The sequence below is a fragment of the Antechinus flavipes genome, chromosome 3, assembly GCF_016432865.1.
Source record: "Antechinus flavipes isolate AdamAnt ecotype Samford, QLD, Australia chromosome 3, AdamAnt_v2, whole genome shotgun sequence".
Taxonomy (NCBI): domain Eukaryota; kingdom Metazoa; phylum Chordata; class Mammalia; order Dasyuromorphia; family Dasyuridae; genus Antechinus; species Antechinus flavipes.
Window position 1 is genome coordinate 412,333,570 of NC_067400.1, and position 25,441 is coordinate 412,359,010.

The 25,441-nt window shown below is 33.8% G+C and overlaps 1 protein-coding gene across 1 annotated transcript in view; it reads left to right on the plus strand.

Annotated features, from left to right (window-relative positions):
• PDE11A (phosphodiesterase 11A) overlaps positions 1-25,441 on the plus strand; it is a 258,746-nt gene that overhangs the window by 165,207 nt on the left and 68,098 nt on the right. The window contains exon 3 of the mRNA XM_051990663.1: positions 22,743-22,832. Within this exon, the coding sequence (XP_051846623.1) occupies positions 22,743-22,832 (90 nt within the window). The remainder of the gene's footprint in view (positions 1-22,742; positions 22,833-25,441) is intronic.

Genomic DNA, 25,441 nt, shown 5'->3' on the forward strand with positions numbered 1-25,441 from the left:
AAATACTAGGGACAAAGGAGTCTTTTCCAACTGCTTTGAAATTCCATGTATCTCTTTTTGTGGAAGTAACCCTTAGGTTGACACAATTGATAGTACTTAGTTCAACAGTTTTAGAATTAACAATGTAAATGAAAGAGATGTCTAGGGTTCTTAGCCTTTTTTTTTTTTAAATCCATAAACCTTTTGGTCTGCTTTAGAAAACAGTGTTTTGTGTATGTAAAAATATAACACAAAGAATTATAAAGGAAATCAATTATTTTGAACTATTAATGTCAGAAGGTCACCTAAGTGGTGCAGTGGATAGAGTGGTGGGACTAGAGTCAGGAAAACTCATCTTTTTAAGTTCAAATCTGCTCTCAGATGCTTAGTAACTGAGTGACCCTGGATAGTCATTTAACTCTTATTGCTTTATAAGATTCCCCATTTGTAAAATGAAGTGGAAATGGCAAACCACTCCAGCATCTTTGCCAAAAAGACCCCAAATGACGTCACAAAGACTCAGACACAACTGAAATGACTTTACAACTTTTATTAGAATATTTTTAAAAGTTCACAGATATTAAATTAAAGACCTCCCCTCCTGATTATTTTCTGCACAAGATGTTATTTTGAAGTAAGATAATTTAACAATATTAACCAATAGACCAGAATCAGAATTTTTACTGAAACCTCATAGCCTGGGCCTATATGAGCATATATTTGTCTATGTGTGTGTTTGTGTATATGTATGTGCATGTATATGTGTGTGTTTATAGGTTGTATATATAAATGGGTTTGCATGTATGTGTACTTGTATGTATGTGCTTTTAAAGACTTATTCTTCCATCTCAAAACTGAAATATTCCTATGCTGTCAAATGATTGTCATGTAGCTTCATAAGTTCTGAATAGTCGTGATTTCTTAAACTACTTCAGCTCCATCTCATTTTCTTTTCAACTATCCTGTAATGATACCTTACTTACAGTGTCTGTTATTATAGTACTTCAGAACATTCTGAAACTCCTAACATGGGGTGAAAAAAGAGACAGAGAAAGACAGAGAGACAGAGAGAGAGTGTGACAGAGACAGAGACAGATAGGCAGAGATAGCGTGTGTGACAGAGACAAAGAGAGAGCCAGAGCCAGAGAGAGACACAGAGACAAAGAAACAGAGAAACAGAGAGAGAGAGAGAGAGAGAGAGAGAGAGAGAGAGAGAGAGAGAGAGAAACAGAGACACAGAGACAAAGAGAGAAACAGAGAGAGAGAGACAGAGACAGAGACAGAGACACAGAGACAAAGAGAGAGTATGTGACAGAGACAGAGAGAGAGCCAGAGCCAGAGAGAGACACAGAGACAAAGAGACAGAGAAACAGAAAGAGAGAGAGAAACAGAGAGAGACAGAGAGGCAGAGATAGAGAGACAGAGACAGACATAGAGAGACAGAGAGAGAGTGTGTGACAGAGACAAAGAGAGATCCAGAGACAGAGAGAGACACAGAGACAAAGAAACAGAGAGAGAGAGAGAGAGAGAAAGAGAGAGAGAGAGAGAGTGACATAGACAGAGAGGCAGAGATAGAGAGAGACAGAGGCAGACAGAGAGAGACACAGAGAGAGACACAGAGACAAAGAGAGAGTATGTGACAGAGACAAAGAGAGAGCCAGAGCCAGAGACAGATGGGCAGAGATAGAGAGAGACAGAGACAAACATAGAAAGAACAGACAGAGACAAAGAGACAGAGAGACAGAGAGAAAGAATGATAGAGACCGAGAGGCAGAGAGACAGAGACAGACATAGAGAGGGTAACAGAGACAAAGAGACAGCCAGAGCCAGAGAGAGACATAGAGGCAAAGAGACAGAGAAACAGAGAGAGAGAAAGTGACAGAGACAGAGACAGATAGGCAGAGATAGAAAGAAGACACAGAGACAAAGAGACAGAAAGAGAGTAACAGAGAGAGATTCATTTTGTGTACAAAATTAGTATCATTATCTAGCCTTATTTAGGTAGTAGAACTAAACCAATCAGAAAAGTAAAATTAAAAAGTAATAACAGTGAATGTTTGCCTATAACAGGTGATCTACAATGATCCATAATCTATATTGTGAGTACATATGTGGGAGGGGAATGTTTCAGATTCCGAGCTGGAAGGCACTTTAGAGAGTGTCTATTGGGAACTTCCAGAAGTGGAGCCAAGGTGGCAGAGGGAAGCCAGGAAGCTACTTCTTATGAAAGACAGAATAGAGCACTAGCTTAAGACATTGAGACCTTAGTTCTGGTCCAGCTTTGGCACTTAGTATTGGGAAGTTACCTAATGTCTCTTAGCTTAACTTTCCTCATCTATAAAAGTGGTATAATAGGGGCAGCTAGGTGGCGCAGTGTATAATAGAGCACCAGCCCTAAGTCAGGAGGACTGAGTTCAAATCTGACCTTAACATTTCCTGGCTGTGTGATCTTGGACAAGTCACTTAACCCTATTGCCTCAGGAAAAAAATAATAAAATAAAAATAAAAATAAAAAATGGGTATAATTATATCATAGGATTGTTATGAGAGTTACAAATGCTTGGGCCATCACCTTTGTTGACACTGTGCATCCCAAAGTACCAGATGTACAGACGCAGACACCTGTGAACCCTCCTCTATCCAAATGCAAGAAGAATCACATAAGTGAAGGAGATAGAAGACTAAGATTGTGAATCAATACCTTCTGCCTCTCAGTCCTGACTGAGTCCTCCCTTAGGTGCATTCCTCCAATTCTGACCCAACAAGCACCTTTCCCAGATAAAGAAATAGTCTCAGCTTTTCCATCTATGGTCAGTCTCTGGCTCCACCAAATTGTTCAGCATTCTCCCTCCTCTCTGGCATCTTTCAGAAATGCTGATATGATTCTGTGCTCCCTTCTGCAGTCAGTCAGTCAGCAAACACAGATAGGTGGCACAGTGGATAGAGTGGTGATCCAGGAGTCAGGAGGACCTGAATTCAAATATGGCCTTAGATTGTATGCCAAGTTAGCCTCAGTTTCCTTATCTGTAAAATGAGGTATAGAAGGAAGTGGCAAATCAATTAAGGGGTTTACAACGAGTCACACAGATAGTAAGTCTGTCTTACTTGATTGAAATTTAGGTCTTCCTGAGAGCAAGTCCAGCACTCTGTCCCATTTCTCCACCTAGCTGCCTCAATTGCAGCTATATATATATATTTTTTTCTTGTTCAGTTTACTTTTCTGTGCATCAGTTCATATGTACCTTGCAGTGCTTCTCTAAATCCCTCAAAATCACTGCTTGTTATAGCTTAGCAATATGCTACCACATTTACATTATAAAATTTGTCCAGTAATCTCCCAATTATTGGGCACCTACTGGACATTTTGTCTAAAATTTTTTTAACTACATTATTTCTACCTTGCTATACTCTTCACTCTTAGTGAGCTTGAAGTTTCATTCATTAATTACTCATGACCTGTATTTTTCATGATTATCATCTGATCAAACACAATCTTGCAATCAAAATCCTAACAGTCCCCAGGCTTCTTGGGATACTCCAGAATCAGTCTTTGTACAACCCTGTCATGATTTATATCTGTTGTTACTACTCGTTGCCAAATTTGTCAGCTCTGATACAGAGATTTTCCATTGATTTCTACCAAACCAAGATATGAAGATTGAGAAAACTTAACTATAAAATAATTAAATCACTTCATTCAGCAGTTTCAGGATTCACTTTTTCAAAGAACTGACTTGGTAGTTTGACAGTCCACTGATATACAACTCATGATGAATTTTGCAGAGTTTCTACTCTATTTGTGCCCAAAACTAAGAGTACTATCTAAGCTCACATTTTTCCTTTTCTTTTTTTAATTAAATTAGGGGAAAACAAAGATAATGATTCAATGACTTGTTTTCACTAGAGAAGGAAAAAGACACTACTGAAGTTAGATTAACTCTTCAACTTGTGGGTGAGTAGGTAGCTTTCTGAGAACACTAGGGTATTAGAAATGTGACCCAACTGTAATGGTGAGCTCCCTAGAGGCTGTGTAACTTGCCCAAGATCATGTGGCTAATGTATATCAGAACCTGGATTTGAATCCATGTATTTATAACTCTTATGTAACAGTCTATCCAATATACTATGGTGCCTCTCAATGTTGCTATTATTATCATTGAGATATTCAATCATGTTCAACTCTTTGTGATCCCATGAATCATATTATTTATGGTTTTTTTGGCAAAGAAACTGGAATGGTTTGCCATTTCTTTCTCCAAAGAGTTCTATTAAGTGCCTTTTAATGATTGGATAATTCTTTTTTTTTAATTTAATTTTATTTAATAATAACTTTATATTGACAGAATCCATGCCAGGGTAATTTTTTTACAACATTATCCCTTGCACTCGCTTCTGTTTCGATTTTTCCCCTCCCTCTCTCCCTCCACCCCCTCCCCTAGATGGCAAGCAGTCCTATATATATTAGATATGTTGCAGTATATCCTAGATACAATATATGTTTGCAGAACTGAACAGTTCTCTTGTTGCACAGGGAGAATTGGATTCAGAAGGTAAAAATAACCCGGGAAGAAAATCAAAAATGCAAATAGTTCATATTCGTTTCCCAGTGTTCTTTCTTTGGGTGTAGCTGCTTCTGTCCATTATTTAATGATTGGATAACTCTAGAAAAATAGTCTAATCTTTTGTGGAATTTATAAACATTATAGTCTTTATTTCCAATATGGTAAATGTCTATAAATATAATCCAGATAAACAAAAATGCTTTGGAGAGATCCTCAATAATTTTTAATAGGGTAAAGATACTGAAAACAAAAGTTTGAGAACCACTGGTAGAGGATCTCAAAGATTCCTTTCAGCCTTGATATTCTATAAAGGAATTTTTGGTTATTTGAATTACCTTACTTGAGAAGACTAATGCCTAAATCAAGTATCCAGAAGCCAGGTCAATTGCCTAAATACTCTGTAGACAGCCCAAATCTCTAAGATGTCAGCCTATTGTCCCTTTCTTTATTTACCCTAATATTTATGAGTAGATTGGCTATTTCTCTGGGTTGCCCTCTTTGGCTGACTGATGTGGCAAAGAATTTATGGGACAATCGAATTCTCAAACTATATTCCTGGCAACTTCTTGAGCAGTGGGACTGTAACTGCTAAAGCCAGAAATATCAAAGACAGAGCACAGTTAGCACAGAGATTAGTAGAAAAAACTTCTGTCATTCACATCCAAACCCTAATGAAATTAACTACTCTTAGCTTTGGCACAATTTTCTTTGGGAGCCAATATTCCCTAGATGTCAATGATCTAATTTCACTGGGCTCAGTGATATTATACTATACAGATGTCAGCTCAAAATATGATTTGAGTTGAGTGTTCACACTCAATCATATTACAGTTGAACTTAGGTGCAGGGAGACAAAAACATAATAAAATAATCCATATTCTGCACTTATTTTTGGAAAAAGGAAATGTTTTAAAGGAACAAGGGGCCAGGAAAAACTACAGATGTTTCTTTGGACTATAATTTTTTGTATTCCACTTATTTATTATCTGTCAAGTAACATTTAAAAGGTACATGTATTAAAGTAGACATCTATATTTCTTGTCCTGATTAAATGATGGTAATCTGATAACTTTGTGTTATATATAATCTTTTTAATTGAAAGCCTCCATCCAGAATAATGTAAATGTCTTGACAGACTATGTTAAATAGAAATGATTAAGATCCCAAGAGACTTTTAAGGCAAGAGCTTCCGTTAGGTGGAGCCCTATGAGCTTGATAATGTTGACAGTACCAGAAGTTCCATAAGAAGGAAGGCTTGGTAAAAAAAAAAAAACACTGGTACTCTAAAGTACTCCTGGGAACCTAAGCAATCAAATGGTATGTTTAATCTTAACTCTTAATTTTTGCATGAAGAGAAAGCATTTATCTGCTTTGCTAAATTATTTCCTGATGGAAAATTCCCTTGATTTCGAAAATTCCCTTGTTTTCTCAACATGACTATCAATCAATCAGTTGAACACCAGGTGTAGTTAGTAATCCTATATAGATTACTCCCTGATGTCTGTAACCAATCTTATTATTTCTCCTGAGCAATCATTAGATGCCTACTTGACATTTCAAAGTAAAAGTTCTAATGAATCAAAACCCAACGCATCAAAAATAGAACTCACTATCATTATCCCCAAATCCATCCTTATTCCAAATTTTCCTTTTTTTTCCATCTAGGGCAACATCATCCTCTTATTCACCAAAGTTTGCCACTTCAGAGGTGTCTTCAATTCCTTCTTCTCAAGTTATATATTCAGTCATTTCTAGCTCCACTGTATCTCTATCTGTTCATTTGTCTGCTTGTTCTCTCTTTGTCTATTTCTCTGTCTCTGTCTCTATTCCTTCTGTCTTTCTGTCTCTGTCTATCTGTCTGTCTCTCAAACACACACACACACACACACACACACACACACACACACACACACACTCTTCTTTACTAACTTGGCCATCATGGTAACTCAGTCCCTCATATCTCTTTATCAACTTTTTTACAACAGACTCCTAATTAGTCTCCTTGTCTCAAGTCTTTGTCCTTTCCAATCCCATCCTTCAGAGAGCTACCCAAGGGATATTCCTAAAGCACAAGTTTGACCATATCCAATTCTCAAATTCAATAAATTCTAGCAGCTCTCTTTGACCTACATTACATAATCAGGCTCCCTCAACTCTTCCAGCCTTTTTACTTCCTTTCATATGTTCTACAATTCAGACATAGTGATTTTTTTGTGGCTCCTCATAACAACAATTTATCTTTCATTTCTGTTTCTTTGCCCTGTCTGTCTTCCATGCATGAAATACTTTCCTTCTCTACCATTGCCTCTCAGAATTCCTAGCTTCTCTTATGACTCAGTTGAAGAGCTACCTTCTGCATACGTTTTCTCCTGTCTCATTCATCTACTTGGGACTTTTGCCTCCAAGGTTACCTCATATTTACTTTTTATGTTTGTGGGGGGTTTTAATTAGCTACTTTGGCTCTTACTGCTTGGAAGACAAGTTATGTTAGATTTTACCTCGTGCCCAGGGTTCTTTGGTTTCCTTAAGATACCTTTAAGATAGGGTGTCTATCTAATTGCAATTGATTCCAGTACCCAATTGGTTCCCTGCACCCCAATTCTATTTAATTTTTTACTTATTATTTACTTCAAAAGGAATAAAAACTTACTTCCTCAAACCATGGTAGACATAATCCTCCTTTCTCCATTGTCTCTAGGAAGAAGAAAGTGTTTAGATTCATTAGCTTAGATTAGTTTCTATAGAGCACAGTTCCAAAATCCCTTTCTGGTTCAGAGTCCCAGGCACTTTGGCTTCTCTGATCTTCCCTGCTGGATGAATTGACTGTTTACATATCCAGATATTCTATACATCTTGTAGTAATTTAAAATAGGATTTCCTTTTCCATGATTGATTCTTGGATTTTGTTATTATTACATAGAAATACTATCAATTTTTGAAAATTTTATAGCCTGCAAATTTTCTGGTACTATTGTCTCAATTAGTGTTTTTGCTGATTCTCTAGAACTTTTTAAGTAATCCTTCATATATACAAATATATATAGCCTTACCTCTACTTTACCTATCTTTACGCCATTAATTTCTTTTTCTTCTTTTAATGCTATCACTAACATTCCCATAACTATATCAAATAATGAAGACAGTGAGCTTCTTTTCTTTATTCTTAAATTTATTGGAAAAGATTCTAATGTATCCTCAATGCATCTGATCCTTGACCTCCTGGCATCAGGATTGTCCTCATAGCCTGCTTTAGGCGTGGAGACATCCCCAGTGGCTGTTACATTTTAAACTATCCTGATGAACCATGACATTAAATATTAATGCTATATGCAGCATTTCATAATTTTTCATATTATAAGTTCTAGTAGTAAATATTACCAAAATTAAAAAAAAGTTTGGTTTATTATCCACATCATTTTTTGTGGAAATATTTTTTGGAAAATGAGAAAAAAGATAAAGAACAGCATCCTTGCAACTTTCTACCATCCATGAATATAATATAATATTAAACTGTAGCCCTAAATATTCAATGACTTCACAATTCTGCTGGTATATGAGAGAATGAGTAAAAATATCAAAAAAACTGAAATGTGAGATATATATGTATATGCATATACATATATATATAAAACATCATCATCACCATCATTATTTCTTATATTCAATTACAATTTAAACCTCATTAAGTATTTATGCAGAGAACATAGTATATATACTTTAGGGATAAGAACTAGACAAGTGATAACATTCATACAGGGAATTTAAGGAAGGAAAGAAAATAAGAAGGAAGAAAGTGTTTGCCAAATATCCACAGGATGTCAGGCACTGTGCTCATTTGATCCTTACTACAACTCTTTGAAATAAGTACAATTTTCATCCCCATTTTATAGTTGAGAAAACTGAGGCAGAATTTAAGTGATTTTCTCAGAGACTTACAGTTATTAAGTACCTGAAGCTGGATTTGAACTCAAGTTTAGTGCTCTATCCACATGCCACAAAGTTGCCTTCTACCAATGCAGTTCTGTACCTTCTTTGCAATTTATAGGCAGTACATGCTATTTGAAAGTTAAATATATGTTTGCCAAAAGACTATTTTACAGAAAAATCATGCAAGAAAGGTGCTTACATGGAAAGACACAATACAAGGGCCCTCTCAAGATCTTTCTGGAGAAATTTAGAATTGATTGTGTGGTATGAGAAATACTGCACTCATCAAAAAAGGTGTTGTTTTCTATGAGGAGAATTGCAGCAGTTCAAAAGAAGCATGAGATATAAAAATTTAGAGATATTTCTACTCTGAATGTTCATATGGACTCATTGTGTCCTACTTGTGGCAGAGCACTATGAGCTGGTATGATCAGCCATAGCTGGACCTAATGTACTTTGACTCCCAACAGTGATACAATTTTGATCCTCTTCAAACACAAAGGACAACAACCAATGAACCAACTAACTGATCAATCAATGATCAATATAAGTACGCTTGCTCAGAGTATGTGTCAGAGGCAGGACTTGAATCCAGATTTTCTTGAATTTGACTTTGACTGTTTAGCCATTTATTATACCATGCTGCTTCTCAGTATATCTTTATTTCTGATAAATAGGTACAACAGAGTAGTCATCTGATTGGTCAGGTGAGATTTTCTTGAGATAAGAAATCAGAGAGGGTTAGGGTTGTTTGAAGTTTGATGCCAATAATATTTAGATTGCATCCACTTTTATTTTAATGATCTGACAAACACCATAATCTTGAGGACTTTCACCATCTTGATTGTACTCCTCTGGGCATTCTCCAGTTTATCAAAGTCATTTTTAAAACATGAAATATTTACCAATAGTTGTGACCTTTTTAGCTTGAACTAGCCCTCATACTTCTTTAATCCTTTCTCCTCCTCAATTTAGCCCATCTTTTCTTCCTAGGAAGACCTGTTCAATGTCCTTCCCTCTATGACTGCCTCGTATGTCTTATATTAAATTTTGATGCTATATGGTAACCAAGATGTTTAGATTTTAGTTCAGGGCTCTTTTTGTGACACCATACTGCCTTTAAATTTTATTTTTCTAAACCTAATATGCCTTAGGCTTATTCTTTGTCCTCTCTTATGTCCCAATTTGTTCTTTTCAGACGCCTAAAAATACAATTCCCATTTTCATCTCATCCTGCTCTTATTTTTAGTATCAAAAGAGTGACTTCCCCTTACTAGTTTAATAGGAAATTTTTTTCCTAGTTTAATCCCTTATGCTCCATTTAGCCTTGTATTCATCAGTATTATTTCTATAACTTTCATCTTTTCTACTTCTAGGTATTGAATTCCCACAGGCTATCTCCCCTGTTTTCAAACTAACTATGTGCTTATCTTGACCAGTATGTGATGCACCTTGTTATTCATTCTTGTTTTGTTTAAGGGTTCTGATTTATTATTTATGTAATACAGTAGAAAGGAAATGAGATTTGGAACTAGAAGGCTTTTGCTTGAGTCCCATGTCTATTATTTAACAGCAAATCATTTAATCTTTCAGAGTCTTATCTTCTCCGTCTGCAACATTGTCCATTTGGGACACTGAAAAAATGAAGACTCTACTTTATAGGTTTGCTTTAGTGACTAAATAAATCCCAGAATTTTGGAATTTGAAAGGAGATCAATGGTTACCTAATTCAACTTATAAACAAAAAAGAAATCTTCAAGATTAGCCATCCTCTACTTGAAGATACCCAATGAGAGGCAACCCACCATCTTGAGGCAATCCATTCCATTTCTACACTGCTCTAAATTAGGAACTTCTTTTGTTCCTGGCTTCAATAACTGGAACCAGAAAGAACAAATCTAATCTTTATTACACACAGCAGCTCCTGAAATACTTGAAACCACTATCATGTTTTCCCTAGATCTTCTCTTCTCCTAGTTTACCATCTCCAGTTTCTTCAATGGACTTTCAATGGAAAATTTACCTCACCTTACTGGCTAAAGAGTGCTATATACTCTCCATTTTTTTTTATCAATGTCTTTTTAATTATCATCATTATCATGATAATGAGCATTCATAAAGCATCCACTATGTACCCAGCACTGTGTTAAATAATGAAGATACAAATAAAAGGTCAAAAATCCCTCTCCTAAAGGATCTCAAAATATTAGAGAGACTACATGCAAATAAATTTGTATAAAGAAGATATATGCATGTTACAAATGGGAGGTAATATCAGAGGCAAGACACTAGCAATAGGGAAAGGAAGAGACTGGGAAAGGACTCTTGTGAAAACTGAGATTTGAGGTGAGTCTAGAAGGATGCCAGGAATTATGTCACATAAAACTGATTCCTGTGAAAACTTTTTGTGAGCATAAATTATTACATACAAGTTAATGTCATATATATTATATATATACACACACATCCATGTGATTTTTGATAATTTGGTGTTCTAAAATCTCCTAAATGGTAAGCACCACATTTTTGTAATTAATTCACTTTCTATAGTACTTAATCCATACTTCTATTTTTTAGTAAAGTCAATTAAATCATTCATAAATCACAAACAAAAATACAGAGAGTTTTAGCCCTTGGCAACTTCTTTTTTTTTTTTTCTATAGAGACTTTGCTTGTCAATTTCTAGGGTCTTATCATGACATTCAACATCTTGTATCTGCTTGATGAACTCTAATGAAAAGGGACATTATAGCCCATCCATTTGTGGCTGACTTGTCTGAAATGACTAATAGCATGTCCAAATCAAGCTGGCCTATTCCTTGTCATAGCTTTACGAAAATTTGAAAAGCAGTAAGCTTGATTTGCATTTTCTGTAGCTCTATGAAGGTTATTTTTAGAAAGAATTTGGCCTATATTTTATATTCTGCTCTATTTGTCCTATTGTTGTTGTTATTGTTGGTTTTTTTTCCCAGTCTATGTGTAAAATCAAGCTGCTATGGCTTTCAGATAACTCTATTGTTGTTACTACTTTGTCTTGAATCTCAGATTTTAGGGCATAATAAATAGTCATTTATTAAGTACAGCCACACAATGGTGGGAATTACACATTAGAGGTAGGTAAAATAATACAAAGTGGACTTTTATAATCAAGACATTTGTTTAAGGACTATAGCAAGACAAATAGGTACAGGCATTTATACCATTCCTTGATAGGGGATTATTTGAAAGTAATTTTCTTCATTTGGGGAATGACTACATAGAATTTGCCCAAGATCATATATCTAAAAAGAAAATATTTGGGATTTATTCTGAATTCATTTTCTCTGATTCTAAATCTGAGGATCTTTTAAATCAAATTCTCATATAAATATTAACTGAATTACATTTTTCCTTCTATTCAATAATAACTAATTATTAAGCAAAATTTTTCTTGATAATATTGAAATTAACTTGTAGTTAATTATCAACTTTCACAGATGTTATATTCCTAGAAAATAGCATAAAAGTAAAAAACATGAATGAATATTCATACTTTGCCCCAATAGGAAATAGTGGGTTAGGTTCTTGTGAGCATCAAAAATTGCAATTCTTTACTAGAAATTGCTGAAAATATACTTTTCTGCATCTAATTCTATGTAACAAAATATTAATTCTGATAATATGCATTTTCCTAATGTAGTAGCCATGAAATAACTCATAAAGTGCAGTACGCGTAATAAGATTGGCAATATGCAAATCAATTTTTTTCTCACTAATAATTCCCTACAATTCTGAGACCTTTTGCATTAACATCTCAATTTTTAAAATTTGGCAATACTTATTTTCATAACATGAAATCTATGGCATCATAAATACTATAGAGCAAATAAGATTCTGAAAACTAAAACTTTTTTTAAATCTAAATCTTCCTTTCCACTGTGTCAGATGGTGATATGAGGGTGGTATATTGGCATATAATGAATCATAGATTCATTAACACCAAACTCTAGACTGATATCATTTGCAGATATTCTGGCATAAAATTCATCTAACACCTTTATTTTCTCACCAAGTTGCCTCATTGACTTTGCCCACTAGGCTTAGAGCCCAAAGGACTTGCATTCCATGTTAAGGATACAATTGTGACACATGATTTGAGTTTTAAAGGCAAACCGAGAAAATATGCGATGGATACATGAGGAGTTCTTTACAAGAGTGGAGTGAACAAGACCAGGGATGTGCCTAATAAGATACTAACCACTCCACAAACTTGCATACATTGGATTTCTGATTTTTTTCTCTACTTTACATACCTGCAAATGTGCCCAATTGCCATTGCAAAATTGAAAATAAGGTTATTAATAAAATCACACATATGCTTGCATTCAAAAAAGTTAAATATGTGAATAGTGAGGACTAACTCTGTCATTTGACCATATTATTTCTTTAAGTCTCTCCTTTTTAAAACTTCCTGCTCTGAAGGGAAATGTTCATAATTTTCTTTGTGATTCCATAAATTCTAAATATTTATTTGATATTATGGTCTATAGTAAAAAATCTGTGGACCATGAAACAGTCCATTGGTCTATGAAAAGTAATTATCTACGTGAAAAAGTTAAAGGATTATATTTTTCTATGATGATTAATAATAATTCTTCATTTTGTATTTTTTTCTCTACTCATTGCTAAGAATTTTAAGAACAACCTCCCACAACAGGAAACACTATTTTGGCAAGAATTTTGTCATTTATACTTCATCCTTAAAGCAATATTTGTTTGTCTCTCATCAGCTTTGTAGCATCCTTCCCTTTAGTGTCCTTCCTCAGAGAATAGAGGAAAAGTTAAAACAAGTCATTTCTGTAAACATTTTGTATATTATTTACTTGTTAGAGTGAAGAATTAGTTAGTCAGTACTAAATTAATAGAATTAAAATGAAAAATTCTGATATACAACTGAGGCAGCTTCATTTTGATCTAGTTGATGTGATTATTGACACCAAGAAATGAGAGGTGTTACATAATATGATTTTTGCAGGAAATAAAATTTAACCCCCCCCCCAAATTAATTGCTATGATAGAGAGAGCAAAAGATCCTAGAAACTATGTCAATATACATTTGGTAGAGACAGATGCCAACTAATGGCAATCCTGGCTTAGAATATAAGCTTTTATTTTTTTTTAATTTTTAATTTTTGCAAAATATGATAGAAGCAATCAATGTGCCTCATAAAACAATGAGAAGTAGTGGAAGGAAAAAAGTTTTCATAAATCTTGATGGAAGGAGAACTTGAATCCAGCCCCTTGACTTTATAATCAGAAGAATATAGGAAAATAGGAAAAGAAGGTAGGCCAATCATGTAATTAAAGTAAGAGATAATTCATGGACATCCAGAGCGCTCCAAAGGTATCTGTTTATTCTTAAGAAATCTCTGCTTCAAAGAAGTCACAGAGTATCCTGGGATATTCTCTTTGTAATATTTGCAGAAGGACATAGACAAAAATGACACAAAATGAGAAGACATGGATAGGTTGTGTGCTACATCATGAAGGAAGCAACCACACTACCCACAGTAGCATCACAGACTGTAAAAGCACTGATTTTTAATATAGTTGGATTAACATGATCGATAATAATTGTCTAATAAAAGTGTTGATGTCTAATAAATAAATTCAATCAACATGAAAAACTCAACAATTACCACTAAATACAATGAAGTCATACAGTTTAGTACTGGTATCATGATGTTTTAAATAAGAAACAATTTGTTTTTGTTTTTAAAGCCCTGCATTTGAAATCAAGGGATGTGAATTCAGACTGAAAACTGGATCTTTCACTTATTTTTGATGTGACCTTTGGCAAGTTATTTTATGCACTCTAAGTCTCAGTTTCCTCATTTGTAAAATGAGGGGTTTTGACTAGGTTATTTTAAAGCTCCCCTCCAAACTCCTGAAATTTTATGATATTTAAGGCATATTTGTATCCATAATTAATAACATGGTCATCAACTTCATCTTTGTGAAGACAGATGGCATGATGAATACTTGAATACATTAATTTGGATGGGAAAAGGAGAAGAAGGCCAGGTGGAATAAATAAATATAGTTAAGTCAACAAGTATTTATTACGCATTAACTAAGTTTTAGGCACTGTGTAATGCATTGAGAATACAAATACAAGAAGAAAAATTATTCCTACCACAGAGAGTCTATATTCTGATGAGGAAGACAGCCCAACACATAAAAAAGATATTGAAGAAGGGTTGAGATCTTGGCAGAGAGAAGATAGGAGAGGTTTAAGTAGCGGGAGAAATTGTGGAGAAAGTTTGGAGAGTAAGAAACAGAGCCTGGAGAGAAATGAAATTATAACTGGCCTAGGTACTTTTCTTAAAATGGAGATTCTGGGAAAATCAACCATTTAGAGGAAGGGTCCACAGAGGCATAATGTATTTCCAGTATTTCCAGCCAAAGGGCAAGAAATTTCAAAGGTATTAACTCATTTGATCTTTACAACAACATTTAAAATCATTACTGTTATTATTCTAATTTTATAAATGAAGAAACTGAGGTGTAGAAATAAATTAGAATAATAATAACTCGTTATACAACTAAGTCAATAATCAAACTCAGGTATTCCCGATTCCAAGTCCTGAATTCTAACCACTGTATTACTAAGGTACCTTCTAAAGTTCTTGGCAATTAAAATTTTTCTCTGATATTTTACTTTAATCATTAATTTCATTAGCAAATCTCCTTTTCTTGAGATAGGCCAAAGTTAAATGACATCCCAACTTCTCAAAATTGTCCTCAATTGTGATTATTGAGACCTTATTTAAAATTTTTTATAATTACAGTAAGTCTATATAATAACAATTCTGGCTAATATTTATATAGTGTTTACTATGTGCCTGGCACTATGCTAATTAAGTACTTTGCAATTACTATCTCATTGATTCCCCCCAACAATCCTGGGAGGTAGATGCTACTATTGTTCCCATATTACAGATGAAGAAACGGAGGCAAAAGCAGGTTACAGGACTTGCTCTTGAGTCACATTGCTAATAAGTGTTAAAGACAGAATTTGAACTCAGGTTTTCCTGACTCCAGGTCCAGCACTAGCCATGGAACCACATACCTATCTATGTTAAGAACAATCTATCTTCTTTTTTTCTATTTGAGGGAATTAGGAAATTTACCCATCTCCAGTTCTTTTGTACCCTTTGTGGTAACATAATATTTTATACACATTATGATAAGAAGAAGGAGGAAAGGGAGGAAGTCTTTATAAAGGGTCTAGTATATATTAGGCACCGTGCTAAGTGTTTTTTTTTTTAGCTATTATTATCTCATTTAATCCTAACAACAACTCTTCAAGGGAGTTGTTATTATTATTATTCCTATTTTACAAATGAGGAAACTGAGGTACACAGGTTAAGGTAAACTTGGCTCAGGTCAAGCATATGAGGTCAGATATGAACTCATATTTTCTTGATTCCATTGCACCACTCAGCTGTATAGAAAAAAAGATAATGTAGAAAAATGGACAAATCTATTAGCACGTGTGAAAAACAATAATATTAAGGTAAGACATGGTTTACATTTGAGTGGCCTCAGAAAATTTTCAGAAGTCTCATGAAAGAAGACATTGTCCGGAGAGTTGGCTATCTCACTCCCTAAAAGCTGGGACTATGACTATGAAAAATGGCTCTGGACCTCACACAAAGAATCTGTGTACTGAGAATGAGAGTTGATCATGTTACATTCCATGGAATTTTGAAATTGCTTCCTTTCAAGTTTGAGGAGGTGGGGACCCACTCACTACATTCAGTACACTTGATGGAAAGTAATGCTGTTCAGCCTGTGCTTATTAGCTGCCTTTTCATGAGTTTCCAGGGCCAAAGTGACTTTTGCACACTGTTGAATGGTCTTTAGTTTTCCTACCTCTCTGTGTGGGATGTTGTTAAGGATTAATTAGCTAGTGTGTATAAAGTGTCTTCAAGCTGAAAATTGCACAAAAGTGCTAAGTCTTATTAACTTCTTAGTCATTAAAGTTGTTTGGACACTTTTGTTGTTTTTTAACATTCAGAAACCAGATGGTATGGCTGAAATGTATTAATTTTTCCCATGCTGGAGAAAGAACAGGTTAGAGTAAGTCAATCTTTAAAAATATCTATTGTACAAGAACAGATAAAAACCAATGCTGTGAATGTTCTTTTTTTGGGAGTTCCTTGTTATCCATTATTATCCATCTCTAAGGTATTTGCCTGCTTCTCATGACTCTTTTAGTAATGTCACAAATCTTTCTGCTGAATATTTGTCCAAAATGTGTCTGATTCCACCAATATTGAATTGTGGTTTTACTGAAGCATTCAGGGAAGATTCATTTCTTTATCCTCTCTTTTGACAAGAAACCAAGTGTAAAGAGTACTGACTGGAATAAATTATCAAGGGTACTATGTTGTCTCCATCCCTAGTGAATATTAAGAATAGAATACATATTTATATGTCTTGAATGGCTCAGGTAAGCCTTACCTAAAAGCAGAAGAAATATAAGATGGCTCGAGATAATGCCTTACTCTGATAAATGAATGATATCTGGGGGAAAATAATGTTCCCTTAACTGTGTCAGTAGTGAGGGTTCTATGCATGCATGAAATAGATAGAGGTCTTTTGATGTGATTTTTAGGTGAGGCTAAAAAAATCTCCTAGAGACATGTCTCCCAGAGTCTTACCTTTTGTTAAGAATATATTAAAAGGAGTTTGGTAGAAGCTGAAGTGATCACATCTTCTATCTGCATGGAAAGCAAATATGTAAATAGAAACAATATACTGGCCAGCAGTCTAGAGTCAACAACTTTCCATTGTAGTTTCAGGATGATGATTGTGAGTAGGTGATGCAATGAATAAAGCACTGAACGTGGAATTATGATGGCTCATCTTCCCAAGTTCAGATTTGTTCTCAGATATTTACTAGTTGTGTGAGTTTGGCAAAACACTTAACCTTACCTGCCTCAGTTTCCTCATTTGTAAAATGAGCTGGAGGAGGAAATGGCATCCTTTGAACCCATTAAAGGATACCCTGGATCTTGCTTATGCTCTATTAATAATCTAAACTTCTAACCTACCATCTACCTCTTCCCCTCATCTCCTGCAAATAAGTCAGTTAAATAAACTCTTCCATCATTGGTCAACAACTTTTGTAATGAGAATTCAATGAAGCACTATACTAGGGTTATGCTGTTATTTTTGCCATATTGAAACCTGCTAGTTTCTTTCTCTTGATACAATTCCTGTCCATGGTGCTGACTGCTTATGTGACAAAAAAATTATACATCAATATCACCACCCCTTCAAAAGATCTCAGTGGCTTCTTACTGTTTGTGGGATTAAATTCAAATGTTTTAGTATAGAATTTAAGCTAAGCAACCTGTTCAATCTTATTTCATATCACTGCCTTTCATAAAACACACATTTCAGCTTAATGGTGATGGTTGGATACTGATGGAATCGATGAGGAATGGAATGCTTGCATAAACCCAACTTCTGCAAAACCAGAAAAGGCTAGTCCAAATAAAATTCACATTTTTGGCTTCCATGTTTCATAGTGAAATACTAATGACTCTGTGCTCTTGTAACCCTAACTGTTGTACAGACTAGTCATGAATCCTAAAACCAACCAATTGAGCAACAATAATTAATAAGTACCTGTTTAATTGTCAATCATTCTGCTAGATATTGGGAATATAAACACTAAAAAATGAAATACTCTTTACTCCCTAGATGCATCATCTTTGTTAATTGAAATCTCCTTTTACTTCAGGGTCCAGCTTAAGTGCCACCTCCTCTATGAAGCTTTTCTTTTTGTGAAGGGGAGTTCTTCCATTTTTATCCTAAGCTGAAAATAATGTTCTAGAGCCCGTTGATTGGTTCTTTTTTCTGTATCACATTATGTCTTATAAAAGATTTTTTTGAATACATGTTTTATCTTCTCTTTCTATAAATTAGTACATTTTTTCAGGACAGGGACTATGTAATTTTTATTTCAATATACCTACTTTTAAGAATAGTCCCTTTTACATAGTGGGCCACTAAATGACTCTTAAATTAAGTTGAATCAAATTAAGAGTAGTGATAATATCCTTGACTATGTTATATGTCCTACATTGACAGCTCAATGACAGTATGATACCCATTGAGCAAGGATTGAATTGAACATTCTAAAGTTTGGTGAGTAGGATGTCAAGCTGTCATTCACTTTTGCTGGAGACTGCTTAAGAAACACTAATTTTAGCAGAGAAAGCTCTTTTCCTCTTTAAATGTTCCATAATTCCTTTAAATTAATATCTCTTTATTTTCCATACCCATAGAGAAATAAGAGAAATTAGGATTACTTTGTGGAATGGTAGATATATTGTTCATAAAAAGAACTAGTGACATTAAAGTTTGTTAGATCTTCCCAGAAGTAAAGGAAATTGTGAAATTTTTTTTCTTAGAGTTGTTTTCAAATAAATAGTCCCTCTTCTGTTGTTAGGTGGGCTTACAGAAAGCAGTAGGAAAGATTAAGGGAACTAATAAAGTAAATGTAATCATTACTTCTAAACAATTACCTCAATAATAATAGGTATTACCTCAGATAAAAATAGTTCCATTTAAATGAACTCACGCAATGATACCTGTAAAATGCTTTTTAATCTAGAAATGTCACAGTATTTGAAATAAGCAGTATGGTATAGTAAAAAGATTAGAGTCAGAAAACTTGGGTTCCAATTTGGCTTATGGCACTAACTAACCAAGTGAATGTTGCCAGTGTGGACCCACTATCTGGGAATCTGGACTAGTTTACTGCAACTGTTTTAGGATTTTAGAGATTTCTACAAAAGAATAAAAAACAGTCCAAATTATAAAAAATAATGGCCTTTTAAAAATCATAATCATTTTAATTGATAAATAGAAAGTATTTAACTTGAGACTTCTCTTGGTGAGAGAGGGAATTTAGGAGCATTCATGTTGATCATGGTGTATAATCAGTTCTCTAGTGAGACAGGACACTCCTGAGGCTGCCATCAAAGAATCATCTTCTTATATAATATCCTTTCAAAGCCATGGAGAGAGAAGAAAGAGGATTGGTGATTATTAGAATGTGGATTTTTACTCTTATTTTACTAGAATCTTAGTTACTCATTATATCAAATGATGATATATTCAAGCTTAGGAAGAGCCACAATGGAAGTAAACTTTTCTCCTAGAAGACATCATATTTATATCTTATTTTTCTTATTATGTTTGTGACATATTTTAAACAAATAAGGGTTTTCCATATGAACATCAAACTCTCTAGTACTGTCATTCTGCTTGGGTTTATTTTATGTATTTACAATGCATAATTAAGCCATAAGTATAGAAGTGAGTCAGAAATTTTGTTATAATCAATGTAGTCAGTATAAATGCTATGATATTTTGGAGAAACTTAGTAATCACTGAAATGATAATGAAGTTTCTTTTGGGCTTGGAGGTCATATTCCTTTTTACTCTTTAGATTGTATACTGGTGTTTTGTGTTTATAGGTTTATTGAGCCACACAAGATGTGAATGTGTTTGTAAAGAACACAAATTTACTTGTTTTTGGAAGTGTCACTAGTGTTCTCATCTTCTAGTAATAAATATGTTCTGTCTTCTGTTAAAAAAAGATGGAATCAGGCTGGTAAAGTGCTTTCCTAGTAATTAATTATTCTCCATGAAGCTTTTGAGCTAATAAATATTGATTTAATTCAGATCAGTTCCTTTTCAATTTTGTAGTGAAGCTTTCTGCCATTTTTCTTCATATACTTTATTGTTGGTTATCATATTAACAATACACTGTGTCTGATCCAACTTGTATTTATATTGTGTTCAATTCTTGAAGCCAGATGATAATGACAGTGGTGGTGGTGGTTATCAATAATAACTAATAATAACCATCATTATCATTATTGAGGTATCATTATTCTCATCTCTTTTGATAGAGGTCAAATCAAGATGGTACTGGCACAAATTGCTATGCTGCTATGATCCCTTTCTACTCCATGTTCTGCAAACTATTACCTAAGTTGTTAAAATTACTGAATTTCTTAATTGAATAAATAATTGGATAAAGATTCCCCACAATTAGAGAGTTAATCTTTTTCTCAGTATAGTCCTGTAGCTTTATACTAGGTCAATAAGAATACTCTTTGGAGCATTCTCAGTAAAACTCTAAAAGCAAATAGAACAACAGGCAGCTTGATGACAATGGGCAGAATGCTGCATTGTTTTCTATTTATTCAATTTCTGTTTTTGTTGTACTTGACTACTCATAACTAAATAGATGACCAGAGATCTTCTTTATCCTCTTTCATTGACAATTTTCTGTTGCCCCTGATTACTTTTCATAATTTTTAATTTTTAACATTTTGATTTTTACTTTCAGTTGTTGATAAAGGAAATCTAGAATTTTCAGAATAATTTTGCTTTTTTGATCCTGTTTGTACATTCCTTATTTCTTTCTTTTAATCGGGTAACAGTATTTCCTTCTTTTCTGTTGCATATACCAGTTCTCTTTGAAATGTTCCAATAACTCTCTAAAGGTCTTTAGTAACTCTCTCTCAAGCTGTTTCTACCATGATGCTGTTTGACAACTATCCTGGAGGATATTCTTTAATAAATTCATCTTTTCATTTATGTCTCTTACCTTGTTTATTGCTATTGTATATACTAACTATATGTGCATTCCAAAATGTTTTTATACTAATAGAATAATATATTCATTCAAGATAGTCATATATAGTACATTCCCATTTTTAAAAGATATTATAAAATGGTATATTTATTCTGCTTGTTATTTTTAGACTGTCAGACTTTCTAGCATTCTAATCAAAACAGTCCATCTTCTTTACAAAATCATTAGAGAATTGCCTGCTGTTTTTCTCTCCTGTTTCATTACTAATCCTAATTCTTAGAGTTTTCATTAAGTAAATATTTTCAATGGCCTGAATGTCTTCAATTTTTTCATCTTCAGATTTTAGTAGTTATTAAATTTCTCTTTTAAAATCTAATCTAAGTTTATTTATTTTTTTAAGGACTGTCCTAGCTTGCTTAGTAGCACCCTGTTGTATGACTATCTGCTGAGGGCAGGATTGAGAAAAAGCAATATCAAGTCCTCTTCTGCAGCTACTGAGATGTTTGTGATTTTGTTCTGAGATTGTACTAGTGACAAAGGAAGGAAGGAAGGAAGAAAAGAGGAATTGAGGGAGGGAGGAGAAAGGAAAGAAGGAAGACAGGCAGGCTTACTATGTACTAGACAGTATATTAGGCATCAAAATACAAAGACAAAAATGAAATAGTTCTTTCATCGGAGCATACATTGTATCTGAGGAGACAACAAAAATTCACATTACTGTACACAAATTCTATGCAAAATAATTAAAGGTAATTTTGTTAGGAAGGTGTGAGCAGTAAACAAGAAACCAGATTGAGATTGCAGTTTTAGTATAGAAACTAACTTGAGAAGTCTATAAAATCCTCCTTCTGACACTCTCCCAACATTTTTTTGGGGGGAAGTATCTAAAACCATAGTATACTGATCTGTAAGGGTCTAGAGTTTCTTTTGGTCTCTCTTTTTTAATCTTTTCCTTTTACCTTTATTTTCTTCTAGATAGATTCCCCCCCAAATAACAGGTTAATATGATGGGTGGTAGTGAGGAATGGAATAGCATTAGCTGTTAATGCTGTCCTTGGAGCAAAAGTACACAATATTACATATATTCAATCATGTAGCATAAAAAGAAATTACTGATTATTTGTGGCTATTGTGACTTGTTTATGAGTTTTCCATGTTTTCCATGAGACAAATAAATGTATTTGTTATCTTGAGTGCTTGTTTAGTAATCTATGGAGATCTTCTATCCACATATGCAGAGATCTAAGTACAAGACATATGTAGATATTTTTTTTAGACCAAACCAAAAGCCCAAAAGAAACTAGTATTTTTAGGTATTCCTAATGATTGGACCAGATCTATTTAAGCCCAGAAATAGGGATACTAGGTACATTAGTTACAGTTGTAAATGCCATCAACTCAGAGAAAACAACTTTTTGCAAAATCCTCAAGAAAAGTATTTTATCCAAAGATTTTTTCTCCATTAAGACATTATGGCTTATTACTATATCTATTATAATCATTATAAAAAAGAAGCTACATGAACAGAAATAGGCACATTAATAAAATAATAATAAATCTCTAGTGATAAATAATAATAAATCTCTGACTTTTGTCTGTGCCAGGTTATGCAGATGTATCTCCCATTTTGTGGGATTGCCATAGCTAATGCTCAACTGTTTGCTGCCTCAAGGAAGGAGTATGACAGAAGCAGGGTAAGTAAAAAACAGATCTATTGACAAATCTCATATTTCTCCTTCAAGTTCTTATGAGTAATTTCATTTTTTAAAAAATAGCAGATGATCTTTGGATGGGCTAAGAATATTTTACTTCAAAATAATTTATATATAATCCTTCAAGTATTTAGTTGATGATACCCTTCAGGCTTAAATAGAGATGGACACAAAAAGTGGTTTTGATATTGCTTTTTGATGGTACTGCTTTCATAGCTTCATTTCATAAGGAAAATTAATTTGAAATCTATATTGTAAAACAGGAGTTATATTCTTGAGGCTTTGGATTTACAATGGTAATAAAACTTGAATATTTCATAGTTCTTTCAAAGAACTCCAGGCTTTTGACCAATATGTTATAACTAGGCCTCAAAGATTATTATTTTTATTAGACTATTTTTTGGTTGTTGGGGCAATACTGTTAAAAATGTGTGCCATATGCTTAGTGCAAAGCCCTGCATTTTAAAGATTTACAAGTGTTAATTTGGGGCAAAAAAGTTAAAACAGTTTGTTTTTAGATCATTCTGAAAGTCACTAGTTGGGTCATCAAAGAGATTAGATGAACTTTAGAACTAATGTGATATATTAAGGATAGATTTAGAGTTAGAATGTTGATTTCCAAGTCCTGCTCTGTCTTTTATTATGTGAACCTATGCAAGTCACTTCTCTGAGCTTCAATTTATTCATATGTTAAAAACAAAAGAGAGCTGGGAAGGATGTTTTCTAAAGTCCTTTTTAGTTCCTAATTTATGATGCTATGAATTATTTTAACCAAATTGATTAATCAAATATGTCAAACAATTTATCATTTTTGTCCAAAAACTAGTTGGCAGATGTTTTCATTGAATTAATTATCTATTTGACAGAATAAAAAGAAATGATTGATTTTTTTTTCATATGTAGAGACATATTTTCATAGGAACACAGGCTTTCTATGTTCTCCTTCCATTCTGTGACTACTCTGAGTTGTTAATTTGAATTTCTTAGTCAAAGTACATTTTGTACTTTAAAAAGAAAGATGAAATGGCCATAATGAGATTTGCCAGTGAAAATGTTGTCAGGTCCAATTTTTCTCTAAAACAAACTTTTTACAGGTCTCAAAGACTATCTCTTTACAATTGCAATAATATGAAAGTCAAATGGTTGTTAGATAAAACAAATGAACACAGAAAGCTAATCTGAATTATTAAAGAGAAAAAATGATTTCCCAAAATAACAGGAATTTAAAAAATTTTGGTTATCTGGCAATTTACTTCAATTATCCATTTTTCTTTTGCTTGCATAGATACAACCACAAGGACAAAAATTGATTTTGCTGTTACTTTTGCCCTCCAAGAATCTGTGGTTACTCACAGCACAAAATAGTCAATAACTATAGCAATGTAGAGTTTGACAAACCCAAAGACCCTAGCTTTGGGGATAAGAATTCACTATTTGACAAAAACTGATGGGAAAATTGGAAACTAGTATGGCAGAAACTAGGCACTGACCCACACTTAATACTATATACCAAGACAAGGTCAAAATGGGTTCTTGATCTAGGCATAAAAAATGATATAAATAAATTAGAAGAACATAGGATAGTTTACCTCTCAGACCTGGGGAGGAGGAAGGAATTTGTGACCAAAGACGAACTAGAGATCATTATTGATCACAAAATAGATAATTTTGATTATATTAAGTTAAAAAGTTTCTGTACAAACAAAACTAATGCAGACAAGATTAGAAGAAAAGCAATAAACTGGGAAAATATTTTTATGGTTAAAGGTTCTGATGAAGGCCTCATTTCCAAAATATATAGAGAATTGACTCTAATTGATAAGAAATCAAGCCATTCTCCAATTGATAAATGGTCAAAGGATATGAACAGACAATTTTCAGATGAAGAAATTAAAACTATTTCTAGTCATATGAAAAGATGCTCCAAATCACTATTGATCAGAGAAATGCAAATTAAGACAACTGAGATACCACTACACACCTGTCAGATTGGCTAAGATGACAGAAAAAGATAATGATGAATGTTGAAGGGGATGTGGGAAAACTGGGATACTGATACATTGTTGGTGGAGTTGTGAATGAATCCAACCATTCTGGAGAGCAATTTGGAACTATGCTCAAAAAGTTATCAAACTGTGCATACCCTTTGATCCAGCAGTATTATTACTACTGGGATTATATCCCTAAGAGATCTTAAAGGAAGGAAAGGGACCCAACATGTGCAAAAATCTTCGTGGCAGCCCTTTTTTGGAGTGGCAAGAAACTGGAAATGGAGTGGATGTCAATCAATTGGAGAATGGCTGAGTAAATTGTGGTATATGAATGTTATGGAATATTATTGTTCTATAAGAAATGACCAACAGGATGAATACAGAGAGGCTTGGAGAGACTTACATGAACTGATGCTGAGTGAAATGAGCAGAACCAAGAGATCATTGTACATGGCACAAGAAGCCTATACGATGATCAATTCTGATGGCCATGGCTCTCTTCAACAATAAATTGATTCAGAACAGTTTCAGTTGTTCAGTAATGAAGAAAGCCATCTATACCCAAGGAGAAGACTGTGGGAACTGAGTGTGGACCACAAC